The sequence below is a fragment of the Larus michahellis genome, chromosome 1 (assembly GCF_964199755.1).
Source record: "Larus michahellis chromosome 1, bLarMic1.1, whole genome shotgun sequence".
Classification (NCBI taxonomy): domain Eukaryota; kingdom Metazoa; phylum Chordata; class Aves; order Charadriiformes; family Laridae; genus Larus; species Larus michahellis.
In genome coordinates this window covers 147622788-147640258 of record NC_133896.1, presented here as the reverse complement: position 1 = coordinate 147640258, position 17471 = coordinate 147622788, and the positions used below count along the sequence as shown (strand labels likewise).

At 40.0% G+C, this 17471-nt stretch overlaps 1 protein-coding gene across 4 annotated transcripts in view; it reads right to left on the bottom strand.

Moving 5' to 3' along the window:
• Positions 1 to 15131: 15131 nt before the first annotated feature.
• CRLF2 (cytokine receptor like factor 2) overlaps positions 15132 to 17471 on the bottom strand; it is a 49613-nt gene continuing 47273 nt past the window's right edge. For 2 of the 4 annotated variants that reach the window (XR_012589920.1, XM_074607721.1), the window contains one exon: positions 15132 to 16340. Coding sequence is in view for 2 of the 4 variants with exons in the window: in XM_074607721.1 (XP_074463822.1) it covers positions 16325 to 16340 (16 nt within the window). In the remaining 2 variants the exon portion in view is untranslated. The remainder of the gene's footprint in view (positions 16341 to 17471) is intronic. The other 2 variants (XR_012589924.1, XM_074607726.1) reach the window with 2 other exon arrangements.

Genomic DNA, 17471 nt, shown 5'->3' with positions numbered 1-17471 from the left:
TGAAAATTATAGTTTTCTTGCTACAACAAATATGGTTTACATTTATTCTTATGTAAATTTTAGCTTGTCTTGTACCACTGAATTATTTGGCAGAAGTTGCTTGACCTCAGTGGAAACAGAATCCTTGCAGGAGGTCTGTGAGCAGGTTTACATAGGGGAGAACCATAATTTATTCATTATGGTTTTGATAAGGATCTTCTTTGGGATTTTTTCCATGCTTCTACATTTTGATCTCAATGGAGCCGAGCAGCACAGTTACTCAAGCAAAAGGTACCAGGGTAAAATTTAAAGATTCTTGAAGATGGCTAAGCAGAGCTGACACGGGAGCTGCTGAAGTGCTTGATGGGAGCAGGACTGTAGGCACACAAGACATCTAAGGGAGGAAGTTCTTCTCAGAGAGTTTCCTTCCTTGTAGTTCGTTCCCAAGAGGTTTGCTCATTATTTGATTCTCAGAGGCAATCTAATCACTGCTGGCATCACTTAGCACTTCTGGGTTCAGTTCCCCAGTCTGCCACTTGCACTTAGAGTAGCTTTCCCTGGTCTCAGTGTATCCTAGTTTATTTATTTTAAATAAATCCTGTTTTGTTATTTATTTTGTTCACTGGAATTGAGTGAGATTGATTGATTTAAAATATTTATATGTAAATAAACATTATATATGTATGACATTACCTATACAGTTTTAACTAATATAATATAGTCTTCTTAATATATTATTTATTTATAAATTGCGTAGACAACTGCAAGCAAAATGACACACACATATTTATGTAAACTTATGTATGTGTCTAGATTATTGAGATTACGTTGGTACTTGTGAACAGACAAAAAAAGTCACTGCTGATATCCCAGTTAAAGTAATATCATCTTTACTTCTTTCTTCTGCATTATTTTTTCTCTTTTTAATTGCCTTATTTTTCTTGAAGTAAAGGCCTTAAGTGAGGAAATCTCTTTGCAAGCCTCCAAATTAAGAGCGAGCTTCCTCCTTAACACACTTGGTTAAAGAAACCTTGTCCTTAACTGGGCTCCTCACCTCCATTAGAGTAAAACGTATTTGTCCCAGATGTATACATAAATGTATAATGCATACAATATTTCTACACTGGCAACTTAAAGTTTTGAGGACAATATTTTTAAAGCGTCTCTAACCAGATGTGCCTTGTGCTCATTCTTTCATGCCTCTGACCATCTCTAAACATTTTATTTTACCCATTTTCATAAGGATTCCATTCACAGGCAACTTCAAAAGCTTTGTACCAGTCTTCCTGTTGTATAGGATGCAAGGGGACCCGTCATCTCAGCCAGCATCCCTGCCATGAGCCATTTATTGCAACAAAAGGCACTGTGTTAACGACATGGCTCATCATCAGTCATTCCTGGTGCAGAAGATGTCAGATCCACTGCTGGAGAACAAGGATAATTTGGACTTTGCTTTTTGAAATGGAAAGATGGCAGGGGCTGTGAACAGTCACCTGTAAATTGGTTGATGATTTTATACTTTTTTTTCACAATAAATCCCTACTCTGAACCTCTTTTTTTTTTTTTCTTTTTTTTTCCCTCACAATTTTGCCTTTGGAAGGCATCTTAATTTTAATCAACCTGGACATTTTAGTTTACGCTCACATTTTAAATTTAAAGGAATTTTATAAATTTAAATTCCTCTTCTAGTGTGAAATGCTTTTTTCATGATCCTGTAACTGAAAGGGCTGAGAAATCAGTACTACAGAAATTGGAAATATTTTTATAGAAGTCTCCAGAAAATTATAAGCCTGCCTGCTACTGACACATATCTCTTAAAGTTTTGGTCTCACTTTTGACAAGCTTAACACTAACATTGGCAGGAACGCAGCTGTGTGTTCTGGTAGGAGAACATCAGTTTTAGCCAGTATTTGTGCTGGAAATAATTTTACAGGCCTTTCCAAAGCTTTTGCTCAATTTTTTTTTTTCATGAATTTTTGTGAAAAGTTTGATGATTGGTATGTGAGTTTATTGTTATATCCTTTATTACTGCACTGTTTCTGATTCTTTTTTTTCCTTAAATACACTTCTAAGCAAAATTGAAACTTATGTCACCGAGGATTTCAGCACAATATATATAGCTCTTTGCATTGAACTTTGGACGGATAATATTTCTGGAGATAAAGAACTGGTGTACTATAAGACCCCAGATTTACGGTAACCATTTTTGAGCTAGGTAAATAAGCCACCATCTTCCAAGCACGTGCGTGACTCATTTAACTGCAAGTAGTGTTTACTTACACTTGCGTTAAACACATGCTTAAAATTAAGCATGATCATAAGTGCTGAAGAATCAGGGCCTCCACACATAAAAGGAAACGTGAGACATGTAAGTTATTTGCATTCAGCTAAAGCATTCAATATGGAGTCTCATGAAAATTGGACTAAAAAATTAATTCAGTTTGGTTTGAATATACATGCTCTTCTGTGGTTTGAAGAGTGTTCAAAGGAGCTTGGTAAACAGTTAAGTAGCAAGTATCAAACTAGGTTAAGGTGTCTAGTGAGGTACCACAGGGATCTCTATTAGGTTTTATTTATTTAAGTGTCATTAAGAACTAGAAGAGGGATCCTGTTAGTGAGGCATATAAAATGAATGTTAATGACCACAGTTTAATTAAATTCACAGTTAATGCTGAATTAGAACAAAGTTGCAAACAATGAGAAATAATAAAGCGGGAGCTAAGCATACGGACAGGACAAAATAAACTGAGGATCAGTTTGAGAAAACTGATACAAGTGGGGGAAAATATTGTAAATGCAAAAGGCAGCTGTTCCATAGGAGGAAGAAACAAACAATCCAGAGATACTTAGGAATGACAGTGAATAGTAAAAAGCTCCACACAACTTTTTCTTCTTGGTGTGTCTGTATTCAGAAAGTATTATTTCCATACTACTTTTGCGCACTGACCTATGATATTTTGTTCCTATATTGAATTATTTTTTTATTGAAAAGTTATTGATTGATTCATTTAATGGATTACAAAATAAAAAGCACTGTCTCAGAATGCTGGTAGAAAGAAGAATTAGATGTGCAAGTGGTTATCTGAGACCACAAACACCTGAGGGCAGAATGGGTTTTATTTTGGACAGTAAAGAGCATCTTATCTATTGGTAAAAGGATGGAAGTTAAAAAAAATATCTGATGTGGGTTTTAAAAACCATAGTTTTTGAAATTTGGAATGATTCTACCTGACTGAGGGACATTATCCTATCAAAAAAAACCCCTCATAAAACCCAAAAGTTTATTGCCAGCAGGAATTTCCTTGACAGAGGAGAAACCCTTGTAATCAAGCCATACATTTTTGACTCTGACTCCTAAGTTTCTGTGACACAAATTGTTCATACACATAAAATGCCAGTGAGGTGGCTATAGTGTCTGGTTTATGTGGTTCTATACCCTGCTAGGAGTAATTAATTCATTGATTTTTCTTTGTTAGTCAACCGTGTGTTCTATAGCACTTGTAGCTGCATCACTGGCTTGGAATACGCAGAGGTGCACCTTGCAAACTTTGAAAGCTCTGACAGAGGTGTTCTTGGTGTCCTTATTATGTAGCTTTGGGGAATAGGACAGTACAGATTTCAGCATGAAAGTTAAAAGGGGAACTCATTTGTTATTTTCTGCATCTTACTGATGTCCATTCCTTCCACAGGCCCCTCTGATTTATCATCCTAAAGCTTCAGAATGACTGTAGTTGATGTTCTGTCAAAGCTGCAAGGGGAATAACTAACAGCTGTGCATGGATTGTATTGAAAAAAACCCACATCCTATGATTTTACTTGTTCTTTTCTAGTTGCAGTTGGAAATGGTACCAACAGATGCAGTTTAGTAGTCTGTTCAATTTATGAGTTTTTTGCCTGGAACATAATGTGTCCAAAGGAGTATTTAGACTTTTTGGTTAATACAAGATGGTTAAACGACGACTTATGAGCTGAAACGCATCTAATGTTATTCAGTTAGCTCTGTGTTTACTACCTAACGTACTCTTATTTTCTTTCTCTATTTGCTTCTCAAACTCATGACTTTCGACATGGCTTCCTTCTCCTTTGTCCAAAAGTAAGGGCGCACAACACTCGAGACTAGCTTCCAAAATGAGGCATTAGTCACTTGCAGTGAATTGAAAAATGATTGAAAATGCTAATTGAGCTGCCCCCAGCTGTGAAGATATCACAACTTTTTCTCACTCAAGGCTCCCAGGAAACCTAAGTTCTCCACATGCTAAGAAGCACAGTTTAACTGGGTGCTATCTTAGCAAAATCTCAGGAGGATTCAGAGGGGAGTCGTCCTCTGACAAAGTCCCCTGAAGCCACCAATCAAGCCTGTGTTTGAAGAGCAGACCAAAAACACTTGGACAGGAGAAAAAACTCATCACAGATCACAGAAAGCCATAGCAGGAGATGGATTAAGCACACTCATTGTACAACAAGGTGATAGCTAGAGAGCATTCAACCAGGACATGGGAGGCACAAATCCGATTTTTGCCTGTCTGACAGGATTTGAAAGTCCATATCTCCGTTTCTCCGAGGAATGCCCTGTTTATGCATTTTATCCAATGCAATGTTTCAGATGAAACACATAAATACTCCTTTATATCAAGCAATCATCAAACAAAATACAAAGGAGCAGCTTTTGATGTTCAGACTGGAGCCCTAGATTTCCTATTGCTACTCTTTCTCTCTCCCCCTCCCATTTCCCTTTACTCAATTCCATCTCATCTACCCATTAGCTCTGGTACACTGAGCGTTTGGATTCACGTTGTAGGACACCCAGTTCTGCGTGCATTGGATTAAGTGCTTTTTGCCAAATTTGTCTTCAAGATTTTATTCTGGGAGCTGAATAAACTTGCAAAACTTGGTGATTGGGTTCCTAGGTTCCTGTTTTGAATGCGTCTGTTCCTACAGGGAAGCAAATAGCGTCCCTCTAAGGAAAAGTGGTAAAGCAGGCTGATATGGAATGCAAATATGTAGCTTCACCTGGATAAAGCTGTGCAAAACATAACAAAAAATCTTCTGTTTACATTTTGAGAGCACTAAACTCAGGTATTGTCTTGGAAATGTCATTATTTAAAAGATAATAGCCAGCTGTAGTCACACACCTTGGTGAGTCATTAAAATAGAAATGAATAGCAAACAATCCGAATTAGTAAGAGCATGCCTACAGCTACTGCTTTAGGTTTCAGTTTTTTTAACTTCTTTCTCTTCTGACGTCTATGATAAGTGATAAAAAATATACATTCCTTATTTTTCCTCATTCTTCTTCTTTGGCTCCCTGGCTCAAGGACCTCCCACAAGGTACAGTCTGTAGCTTACAAGTATTTGTTCTTTCTTTTATGAACATTGGCCTTGACTTTAGCAGGAGAGAGAGATTTTCCTTCAGTAAGGTACAATTAAGTAATCAGGGGCAAGAGCAGCCTGTCCTTACTAGGCTGATTAAGATCTGTTAAAGTCAGCATCTCATTTTTACTACACATATCAAGGCCTTATCTACTGCAGAAGTTTGGACTGCTCTAATGAAATCAAGAGAAAGTGTCTTCATCCTAGGGTAACAGTCCACTAAGACTTGAACCATTAACTATTTCAGAAGGAAACCACACACCCACCGCCATATCTGTACTGATGTAAAAGCAGACAAGGCCTGTATAAAGTGTGCTGCGTTCATGCGAGGAAAAATTCTGTGGGCTTTGATAAATACACAAGAAGGATAAATTCCACAAAAAAAGTAATTTCCAAATAATTAAAAAGAATTGCTGATGGTCACTTTTTAACTGAAAAGAGTGGCATTCTAAACAATACTTGTTACTCATAGAAAAGATCGGATGAGGTTTACCATAGTTGTGATTCTGTTTTAACTTCCTGAAAGACTTCTTATGAAGAGTAAAGCTGAGATGTCTACCATTTTTTGTGTTATGCAACTTTATAAAGAAGAAGTTATTTCTATATTTCTTGATTCTATTGCTGTTCCAGTGAAAGCACTTTATAAATTTGTTCTTTCTCATGAGCTTTCAAGTGCCATATTTACTCATCCCTCTGCCACCAACTTATGTCAGGCATGGCAAACCATGCAAACAAGTTCTGTGTCACTTAAAAGTAAGCCTATTTGCACTAAAAACGGGGCCAGTTCCAACTGCTCACTTGAGTTAGTGAGATTTTCACTGATATCAGGCCCATCTTCTCTTTCAACCAAAGGACTGAAGAACCTTGGACTGCAGGTGGTTTTACATTCAGCTATGAACAGTTCGTCCTGTTAAGACCTTGTGTTTAAAAGGTGTGTTGGGACCTTTGGACAGGAGAAAACCTGTAGGTGCAGGGGACAGACTCCCAGCATAGGCAGTATGAAAAGTCAGTGCCAGGAGGAGCAGGACGCAGGGGGAGCAGGATGTAATGTTGCACTGTAGAGATACACAGACACAGTGTCCAAGGACGTGGTTCAGGTGTACCTCAGATGGCTTTAACTTACTACTGCCCTAACAAACAGTACTATGCCTGTGTTCACATGGATTTCATCAGCTGAGGGCTTAAAAATACTCTGGAGAACCTTGCAGCATCTATGCTGAGCTCCTTTCCATCACAATTGGACAGCTACTGATAACGGAATAACCTGGTTAAAGTCAGCTTAGATATCAAAGTCACTGCTTTGGATTCTGGTATTCTTGTATTTGGATTTCAGATTTAGAGAAGGGGCCTTCTGCAGTCAGTAGATGGCCAGTGGCTTTGTTACTAAGAGGTTGCTGGCTGTAGGGCTGCAGAATAATTCCCGTACTCTGATTTTCTTTAACAAGAACACAGTCATACCTCCTTCTGGAAAAAGTGCGTGCTATAAAGAACCATTTTACCAGGTTTCTCTTGTGGGATTTCCCATAAATTCTTCTTACAAGAGTAAAAAAGATAAAGTTAATGGCATTTAATAGAAGTGAGGAGCTGGAGAATGTTGCCCGTTATGCTTACGAGGCATTGCTGGAGACAGCTGCTGAGGTGGATTCCTTTTACTTTCCCACTATCTTTTGTTCTCTCTGATTACATAGACAAACAGCATTATCAGTAGCTCCTCGGTCCGTAGTTGTCCCAGAGTCCTCCCTCAGAAGGGTTTTCCAAAGTAGAGTGGATGTCACAACAAATTCATCAGAGCTTCCTTATCAGTGAGCTTCTGTGGGCTGAGAGGGATGGCCCATGTTTCCCAGCTTCTCATCCTTCCTCCTACCCATCCAAAGCACCAAGACTCACATCTGTAAAGTCCCCAGGGGAATGATAGAACACAGCAGTGGTGTATGGTCCTCTCATAAAGCTACTGAACTGTGAATGAAATGTGTCTCTAAAAATTACTGTTTAGTACAAACTCCATGAGAAACAGCAAATACACAAACAGGTGTAGGTGTAAAACTTGAGTCAGCCCATTAGTTTTTACTTGAAGCTCCATATTAAAAAAGGTTGAAAAAAAAAGTAGGGCAAGAGAACATTTCATGCCTCAATTTAAACCATTGTTTTTCAAAGGAAATGTAACTTGAAATAACCATGTATTTGTTACTAAGTGGAAGCAAGTGTTATGCAAACAAAGAATCATGTGTGAAAGTAATTCTTATCTTGCTGCCTGGACTAGTTGGGGGATAAAATAAAATAAATCCAAGTCAGGTCCAAAAAGAAAATGGAACTCAAACCTCTGGAGCACATAGAGCAGGGACTGAACATGCTGTAAATCAGGGGAAGTCAATTGACTGCAGTAGGAAACGTGCTCTCTTTGTGCACACCTGTAGGTCAGGACTAGCAAATGCACTATTAAAAGCAATATCCCTACTTAATTTTTAAGTACTGTTTACAGATCAAAGTGCACTCATTATGAATATGGGTGTCATGTTTAAATAGTCCCTGCTTTACTGCCATATAAAATACTCTTAAGATATTTCCTTTTTACTGTGAAGTAAAACATTCTTGGCACCACCAGTCCTCCCCTGCTCTAAATATCTCTCCTACTAGCAAATGGTAGATATATAAAATAGCTTATTTAAAAGTTTTTCACTGTAGCTCATATCATCTCACGTGGACATCAAAAAAAGTCCAAGCTACATCATCCATAGGACTCAGGAAAAGTTCTGGTTGTTTAGGACAACTTCTGAGTCTGCTACAATAAGGAGATAATACTGTATTCTGTAGGTGGCTCCATGGATTTAAGAAGAGTTTATATGAGGAGAGCTACTGAATGCTATAAGTAAGAAAATAAATACCAGTTCTCAGTAGCTCACAGGTGCATCTTCTCTGTGCTTGAGGTCAGTGTCCCCCAAGTTTGCTGAAACCAGGTTATGCCCCTGCTCTTGTCCTGCTCCCAGCCCCTCTGCCATGTCCTCAGCCATCCTTTTTCCTAAATGCCCCCTCCCTCCACTGCAGGCTGTACAGCGTTCTTTTCATTTAAATGTAAAGATACCGTCATGTGCAGAGGAGCGTTTGAGCCATAAATCAGTAGAGACTGGGAATGCGTTTCACAAAAGTATTGTTATTCATTTTGTCCTTTTAATGCTCTTTTTTAGAAGGTATTTGACTGAATGGGCCTTTGATCTGATGTACTACGACATTCTTCATTTCTTGTGGTTTTCCTCGTCTGTCCAGCTTTCACTGTGCTGTTGTGCAGCCTACTTTAACAAGCCCAAATGAGTTTTGTGTCACGCTCTATCACACATCTAAACAACCTAGTTCTGAGATACAAACAACAGTTGCTAAAAAGCAATAGCAAAATTTTTCCTAACGTGTTCTTCCAGATGGTCTCTCTTCTCCAGAAAACGTACTCCAGAATAAATGGTTTTTGCAGTGTGTTTTGAAGGTGGGTGCATTCAGATCAGGATGAACTAAGGAGGGAAACAGATTCCTCAGTAGGGCCCTTTGGTGAAATCATTCTGCCTTCTCTCAGTTGATGGTACAGCGTGGGGTTGTTGCTCAAGCATCATAGCTTGGAAGAGGTAATCAGGACTTCCTAGTGCTTTCCCAAGTTCCAGGTAAATAACCTTTGAACTTTTGATGGGCCATCAGCACTTTAAAAAAGGATTACCTTAACTCATCCTATTCAGAAAGGATATTTGATATGAATACTTTACTAATATTTAAAGGCTCAGTACTTGTATTTTTCAGTGCCTGGGTTTCACGGTGCTATCTTTAGTCTACAGTGCTTCAGATTAGTAGTACAGATGTTATTCCATGCATTTTGGAATTTCTGTACTACTTCTTACCTTCTAAATACACCAGAGGCAGTGATCTTCACTGGCATTGATACACCGGCGAGTTTGATAGTCTTGACTACAGTTATTCTCTAATACAAATCTAAATCAGGAAAAATGTGACTGAAGTCAATGCAACCAATGCGACCACAACATGACATGAACAGACAGCAGACTGACCTACAGGTTTTTTCCACCAGTGTAAAGTATAATACCTTTTTGTCATCCCTAATTTTAACTTTGTCTTGTATTTTGTGCCTTGTGTTTGTATTAGTTACTCTGTGGTGCTGAGTGTAATAATACAGCTTCTGCCACTTGTAAAAAGCACAGTGGGACTTTTTTTTGGTACAACCTGAAATTACAAAAGCAGCCAAGCAGAATTTAGTCAAACTTAGGAAGCAAATATTTAAGTCTGACTAAGTCTATAAATAATAGTAACAATCATCTCAGGTTGTTAGCAGTTCAGAAATAAAGGCTTTGTAAATGGAAATGTTTTCATGTCATAATTATAATGCAAGGGAAATCAATACTCTTTAGTCTTAGAAAATAGTTTGGAAAAAAGACACTAGGAAAGAAGTAGCCCCTATTCTTACCTCAGGTTTAATCCCCAAGGTGGCAAAGCATCTTTAGTTCACATCAGTTTCAGTTTGAGTTGATAGGGGTGCATTCAATGTCCCACAGTCGGCCCCTCACACCTGGTTGGGGTTTCTTTCATCCTCTAAAGCATGGATGGCCAACTTCCATATCCTAAAAGCTATTTTTATTCCCAGCCAGGTGCTACGGGGCCAAACAGATATAGACATATTGCTACAGTGCTGCTCCGGTTGACTGGACCAAACCCAGATCTGTGCCTTCTCCCTCCTACAAGATGATATAGGAACAGGCCAATTGCTGCCTGGCCAGTGTTCCCCAAGCCAGAGAAATGTCCTTTCAGGCTGAGTCTTGGCTCTGAGCCATCTGCTGACTAGTTTGGCACAAGGCTATTCCAAATCTCTTCCCTTTATTCTTCCTACCTCAAGGATCTGAGTGATTAGATTCCAACCTCCTTTCCAAAACCACCTTTTTTACAATACTGGCACTGTGTCTGCTAGTGACAACCCCTTCCTAAAAAATGAGCTTCTTCCTGTGAGTTATTCTGAAAGGTTCTGTAATACTAATCTGGTGTAGCCCCACCAAACAGCTTTACCCTTTGAAACCTTTGCTAAGAGTTGCTTGTCTCATTATTTTCCTCTTTTTTCATGGCAGTGGTCCGGCATTTCATGTGTTTTCCTTCATTTCAACTGAGATGATGTTTTAAAGGGATCTGCTAGAAAAAGTCTTTCTGAACTCTCTCCCTCTCCTAGGAAGGAGGCAAAACAATTTTTATTATAATTGCTACAAGGTATATTCTATTTTTAATTATATTCACAGTAAATTAAAATAAACATATAAATTAACATTATAATTAAATGGAATGAAAAGACTTTAAAGACAAAGGCTTTAAAGCTAAAGGCTAGTGGCTGATTTGAGTTATGCGAACGAAGAGTCGTGTGGCATAACTTAAGTGACAGCACTGGTGCTGAGCTCAATGGTATCCACTGAAAATCAGACGAGATGAAGGAAGGTGGAGGGTCCTTAACGTGAGAAGCTGGTCAAGGAAAAGGCAACTGTCAGCTTGCTGATGTGCTTTGCCCTTGTCCATTATGATTTAGTTCTTTTAGTCCAGTGAAATATATTCATATCTGTAACAGAGTTTTGAATATTGACAAACTGAGGACTCAAGGATTTCCTGGCAGTGGATGCATTTCTGTAGGAGGCAAACAACAGACGCAGAAGAAAACTGTGGAGTGCACAGTGCACTGTAATGGGCAACATCCTGATAGATGGATGGGCAAGATTTTCCCCTTCCTACTCTATATATCCCATGCTTTTTTGATCAAGTCACTGCCCATTTATTACCTGTCCTTGTGACTCTGTAGCTGCTGCTTTTCCTGTAGCAGCTAGGAACAGCCAAACTGGAAATAAGGTACAACTTTTAACTATGCTGGTAAATAATTATCAGAACTACTTCACTACCTCACATGCAGACCTGAAGTCAAACCTGGTTATTTTCCTAATATATGTATTCCAACTTAACTACCCACATCACCGGATTTGATGCAGAAAAAGAGTGTGGCTTATGTTGTGCCCCGGGTCAGATGAGATGCTCACGCCGCTCCCTTTTGGATTTAAGGATCCATGAATCAGACCCGGTTCTTTGGTTTATTTCCAGAGAAACTAAGTAAAACAATCAGAGACAGTCCCCGAACAAACAAAACTGGCTGCCTTGCACCAGTGGAAGTAAATTCATTTAAAATGTGTTTTGACACCTAAGCTCAACCTAGAAAAAGAAAGCTTCCCTTTCATTGGTAAGCTCCGCCTCACCTGCTTAAAAATATTACCACAGATGAAGTTTCCCTTTTTAACAATAAACTATTTAGTAAATGTTGGGCTTCAGCCTCTCACCTTTACAGCCAAATCATTAATTATGACCTTTTTAGTGCTGTTATTAAGCAGTTCCCCCTTTCCTTCTCAAATTATTTTCCTTTTCTAACAGTGAACCTTCTGTGTCAGTGGCTTATAGACTGGAGCAGTTGTAACCTGTAAGTAGCATCCACAGATCAAAAGGGAAAAAATGTTTACTGGAAAGGGGCAATGCAGCAAAGACAAGAGGAGGCAGTACATGGATGGGCAAAGCAATGACTCCTCTCTCTTTGTCCCTGTTATTAGCCAGGATTGTTTGGGGGTGCCTCTGCAGGGGCAGCCATCGGGATTCACAGAAATATGGAAGTTTAAATCATATGAGTCTCTGACTTCTTAGGGGATATGGGAAGGCTTGCCGGCATCTCTGCAGCAGGCGGGCACCCAAAGCAAACATGATGGGCTGCCATGGGCACCTGCTCCCAGCAGGGCTGTCTCCAGCACTGGCTCTGCTATGGCCTGGGCACTGCCTGGGGAGCCCTGAGCGGAGGGAAGGGTCTCCATCTGAGGAGGATCCATCGCGGTCGCCCTGGAGACTTCTCCAACACAGTTCACAGAAAGAAGGAGCAACTTTTACCTTTGAATAAAAGAGGCCCTCCCTTTACATCAGCCCAGTCGGTACTTCCAGATGGGATGGGGAGGCATGGAGGGATACACTCTTGGAAGGGTCTCAACGACAGCTGCATCAGGCTTGTATACTTGCATTTGTTCAGGGTGAGTAAAGACTACAATGCTGACGTGTTTGGTGTGAGAGCTGAGGCCACTTTTGCTATTTGCATTCACTGATGCTAACCATCTCCTGGCCGCTTCCCAGGCTGCCGTTCACACTGCACTCCTAGCCTCGTGGGAATCCTTTCTCTTCTCTACTGAATCTTCAAGGCATTTGGTGGGGGATCTGCAACGTGACTAGCAGAGGTGGGAGACAGTACTCCCATAGCTACCTGTGGCATTAAAATTGAGATACCTTTTTTTTCCTCAGTAAGTTAGTTTTAAACTTATTTCCTTCCTTCCTTCCTTTCTTCTCTCTCTCTGAGTTGCTAGAGGTTGAAATCACCTCAGGAGAACTGAAACAGGGATCTGCTGCCACCTTCCGATCACTTGGAAATCCTTCTATGTCCCCAACAGAGAAACAGTGCTATGTCATAGAAGTGGCTACATTTCACTAAATGGTGAAAATATCCTTCTGTCATCTACAGCTGTACCTTATATTAGTTTTCATCAAAAATACACTGAGAACTTTGGAATTAATACAATATGAGTGAAATATTCAGGGAAGGGGTCCCACTCTTGTGCACATAGTATAGAAAAGCATTACACGTCCAGGTTCAGTGCAGGTACCCAAAGTTTCCGGTGAGCTCAGTCAGTACTAGAATCGTAGAATTGCCTAGGTTGGAAGGGACCTTTCAGATCATCTAGTCCAACCATCAACCTCACTCTGACAAAAAACATCACTAGCCCGTCTTTTAAATACCTCCAGAAATGGTGCCTCAATGACTTCACTGGCCATCAAAATACTTTTGTCTGTCATGCCCAAAACTGGAAACAGACACAGAATCCATGTTATTCTGAACAATCACAAAAACTTTAAACCCATCACTACTTTCATTTATTAAGAACCTCAAAAGTTTATAGTTTGTAATATTTAGCATGGCAGGGATGGAAAAGGCCATGTGCGAACAGCCTATTCCTGTAGATAGAGTTTTTAAAAAACTCAAGGGGCTATCCCTTGATTGCTCTGTAATCACTTATTTCAAACCTTGAATTATTCTGGTATGTAAATACTGATAATAGCTACATATAACAAAAAGTGGCCACGTACACGTGCATACACCATATTCATCTGTCAGAATATTTTCCTGGGTCTTCAGCACCAAACCCCCTGACCTTTACCACTTGAAATAAAGGCTCTTTTGTCTATAAGCAAAGTAGCAGGCTGAACAGTAATTTTGGCCAGCCACAAGAAAGACAGCATTAAGCATTTACTTCTCAGAGGCATCAATATTGCTAATGATTTCAAACCCCTGACTCAGGCCTCCTGAAACCATTAGACAGGCCTTACAATCATCAGTGCTTAAGACAACAATAAAAATGTAAGGGTTTTTTTATTATTATTTTTCACCTGTTTTTTGAATCTTTACAATTCTGTGTTTTAAATTTTCGTCAGTCACCCTGGCAGACAATTTTTAGGGGAAACTCAGCTTGTCCTGTGATTACCTGGCTGCAGGAACTGGGGTCTTAAGGGAGGGAAAAACCACACACACGCATACACAAAAAAAAACCCCAATGAAAATGTTAAAAATTGGATGGCTATGAAATCAGGAAAGTCATCAGCGTGAGTGTAAGCTTTTTTGCAGCCCACCAAAGTGTGCAGAATATTAGAACCCCCTTAAGCTGCCATTTAATGGTGGGTACTGTCCCATTACAGAGTTGACAGCAGCCCTGGCTCAGACTGACTGCGTAGGCTCACGTGAGCTTTGCCGTCCCAACCTGGCCAACAGAGAAAGCGAGATATCACATGTCAGGCTCACACATTATCCCCTCGCAAAGGAACAAGCCCTGGCACCTGGGAGGAATATACCTTGCGGCACCCCTGCTTAGGCACTGGAGGTCTTCGCATGCCCCGGCCCCAGCCGCTGCTGTGCCTCCAAGACAAGCTCTGCCCCTTGCCCAAAGGCAGAGCTAGCTGGGTCGTATGCTGTGCCTGATCCGGTCGTGGGGAAAAACCACACCTGAAGGGCCAAGTCCTTCTGCGTGAGATCAGCAGCCTGGGTCACAGAGATAAAACTGTGTTTATGTGACAGGCCACGCCAAAATTGAAAGTCTTCAGTGACTTAAGAAGAGTGACAGGGGACCCTGATTTGTTGCAGATCTTAACGGAGGCTAATACTCAGAAAATGCTCAGCATCCACCCTCAGAAAATCAAGAACAATGATGATCCCTAAAAGTAAAGCTCTAACAGCATTAGTCTCTTCTGAAAATCTCAGCAGGAGTTTTTAATCAGGGTCAGCCTTGTAACGAAGAGACAAGTAATGATTTCCTATAGTCTGTAAAATTCTGATGAAGGTAAAGTAAACATTGTTATTACAGGGTTACAGAGTCAATTTCCTATCACTTTTCACTAGGGCTATTGTAGGGAAACATTTGGGTAACCACATGTTGTGCTAAAAAAACCCTAAACACTAGCAATGTTTCCTTTTTAGGAAAAGAGACTTGTGAATGATTTAAAGCCTGATTCGGTAATTTGGGCTCTTTTTTACTCTGAAAAGGAACGGGGGAGAAGGGGGAGGGTGCCAAAACTATATTGCACATTACCAGATTTCCAGGATTCTGCATTTTCTTACTCATTAAACTTCACATTGAATATGCATCACTTCTCTGCACACAGTTCCAGCCCTAGGGATTGTACAGTCCAAATGTATTTTAATTACATTATTTATTATTTAAATTAATTTAATTACAAAAAATAACAGACTCTGCACATGTTCGAAAATGCCATGCTGTACAACTAAATCTTGAGTAATTGTTAAATTTCTTGCAGGCCTCCTGCTAGGAAGTACTGTTTTTCTTTAAAAGTGAGAACACTATTATATCCGTCAGTGGAAAGTTTACACATTGTATTTCTTCTTTCATATGCCGTTAAACATGAGGCTCTCTCATTTCCCCCTTTCTTCAGAAGGCAGGAGACCCATCTGGTAATATTCTGCAGATCAGCATTTCTTAAGGAGAGTTTGATTTAAGTGGTGGTTTTGTTGAAGGCAACGAAAAGAAACTTATGAACCTGGGTTACAGCACTAGGTCTTGTGTTGTTATTAAAGTTACTCCATGCTTGTTCCATGCCAAAGGTAGAGCTGTCTTTAAGCTGCAGAGAATAAGTAAGAGGTATTCTTTTAGTTCTCATCCCAGTGTGTTTTAGACTTGCAGCAAAGTAAAAATGGCCAGTGTTTGCATAGCTCTTGACTTGCCAGCTAATTCAGCTAATTTTGTTTTGAGAGTTGAAAACTGATGTGGATAAAATAAGAGGTCCTTCATAAGCTCATGTGTTGTTAAAGTTTTAGGAAAAAAAAAAAGAAAAAAAAAGAAAACCATTTTCAAGACTGATAAGTGTCTGCGTGCTTTTTCACTTCTGCTTTCTGGCCAGCACTGGTTGCACAGGTGTTGAGATACTGTAAGAGAGATATTACTGTCTTAATTCCTGGACTAAATGTAGTGGTTGAGCCTCTTTTCCTTTCTCAATCTGAGCTGGGAATCCAGAGCAAAATGTGTGAATACTGGGAATAAACCTTTCTTGGATGAAAGAAAGCAGATAAGGGATTTTGCTATAGAACAATGTTCCAGCAAAGATCAGGAAACTTTTTAAAAGTTTCCTTTTGGGAAAAAACAAAAACAAAACCAAAAACCCTTCTTGACCAGAATTCAGGTTCATAATACAACTATATTCTTCTTTTTTCCAACCCCAAGTGCCCAAAATTACCGCAGATTTCTGTCTCCTCTTCAGCAGGACTTCAATTCTGTAAGAGAGAGCAATGCATGAAATCCACTGGAGAATTTTCTTCTGCTGTTACTGGTGTTTTTTACAGATTTTAGTCCACAGTGATAAAAGCTCAGTATAGGCATCAGGCGGGGAGAATGCTGTAGAGGAAATGCCAAGTCAGATCAGCAATCTGTATAGTTCATATTTTGTTTCAGGAAAGGCTAGTGACAGATAATTCAGTCCTGGTCATTTAAGTAATTGCATCATCTGCAAATATTACCATCTCAGTACTCAGCATCGTACCCAAATGGCTAGCAATTATGTTAAACAGTTCTACTCAAACACACTGAGGCAGCGAAATGTTAAGGTATGCAGTGGTGAAAAATGCACTTTTAATTTTAGCCTGATTTCAGCCAATCTGGCTTTAGGAAATTAGCTGAGGTCCAAAAATATTACTGTACTCCAGGCTGTCTTTGTAGTTGTTGTAGAAAGAAAAGCAGTTGTAAAAGGTAACTAATCCAATCTATAAATAGTCTACCTTGGAAGAGTCTACCTTTCTCCCTCTCTCTGTAAAGAAGTGCCAGCAGGACAATTCTCTTGGCAGTAGTAACAGACAATTTATGAATGCCTTTTTTTTATTCCACACTATAAGACAGCTTATTTGATGGACTGGCTTCCATCAGACACTTAGAAAAAGACTTTCCGAAAGTCCTTTCTCTCCCCTTGGTAGAGAGAGCAGTGGATATTCTTTTCCTTGACTGCAGTAGGGCTTTCAACAGTGTCTGCCGTAGCATGCTCATAGAGAAGGTGGTGAAGTGTAGTCTGGATAAGCAGTGATGTAGATTGAAAACTGTCTGAATGGCCAAGCCCAGAGGGTGGTGATCAGTGACACAAAGTCTAGTTGGAGGCCAGTAACTAGCAATGTAACCCAGGGGTCAATATTGGGTTCAGTCACGTTTAATGTTTTCGTTAATGATCTGGATACCCTCAGCAAGTTTGCTGATGACACAAAACTGGGAGGAGTGGCTGATATGCCAGAGGGTCATGCTGCCATCCAGAGGGACCACATCAGTCTGAACAACCCCATGCACCAATGTATGCTGGGGGCTGCCCAGCTGGAAAGTAGCTTGGTGGAAAAGCACCGGGGGGTCCTGGTGGACACCAAGTTGAACATAAGCCAGCAATGTTCCCTTGCTGCAAAGAAGACTAATGGTATGACACACTGCCCCTTGACACACTGCACCTTGACCAGCATCGACATGTAGGCAAGGTGCCACACACTTCATCCA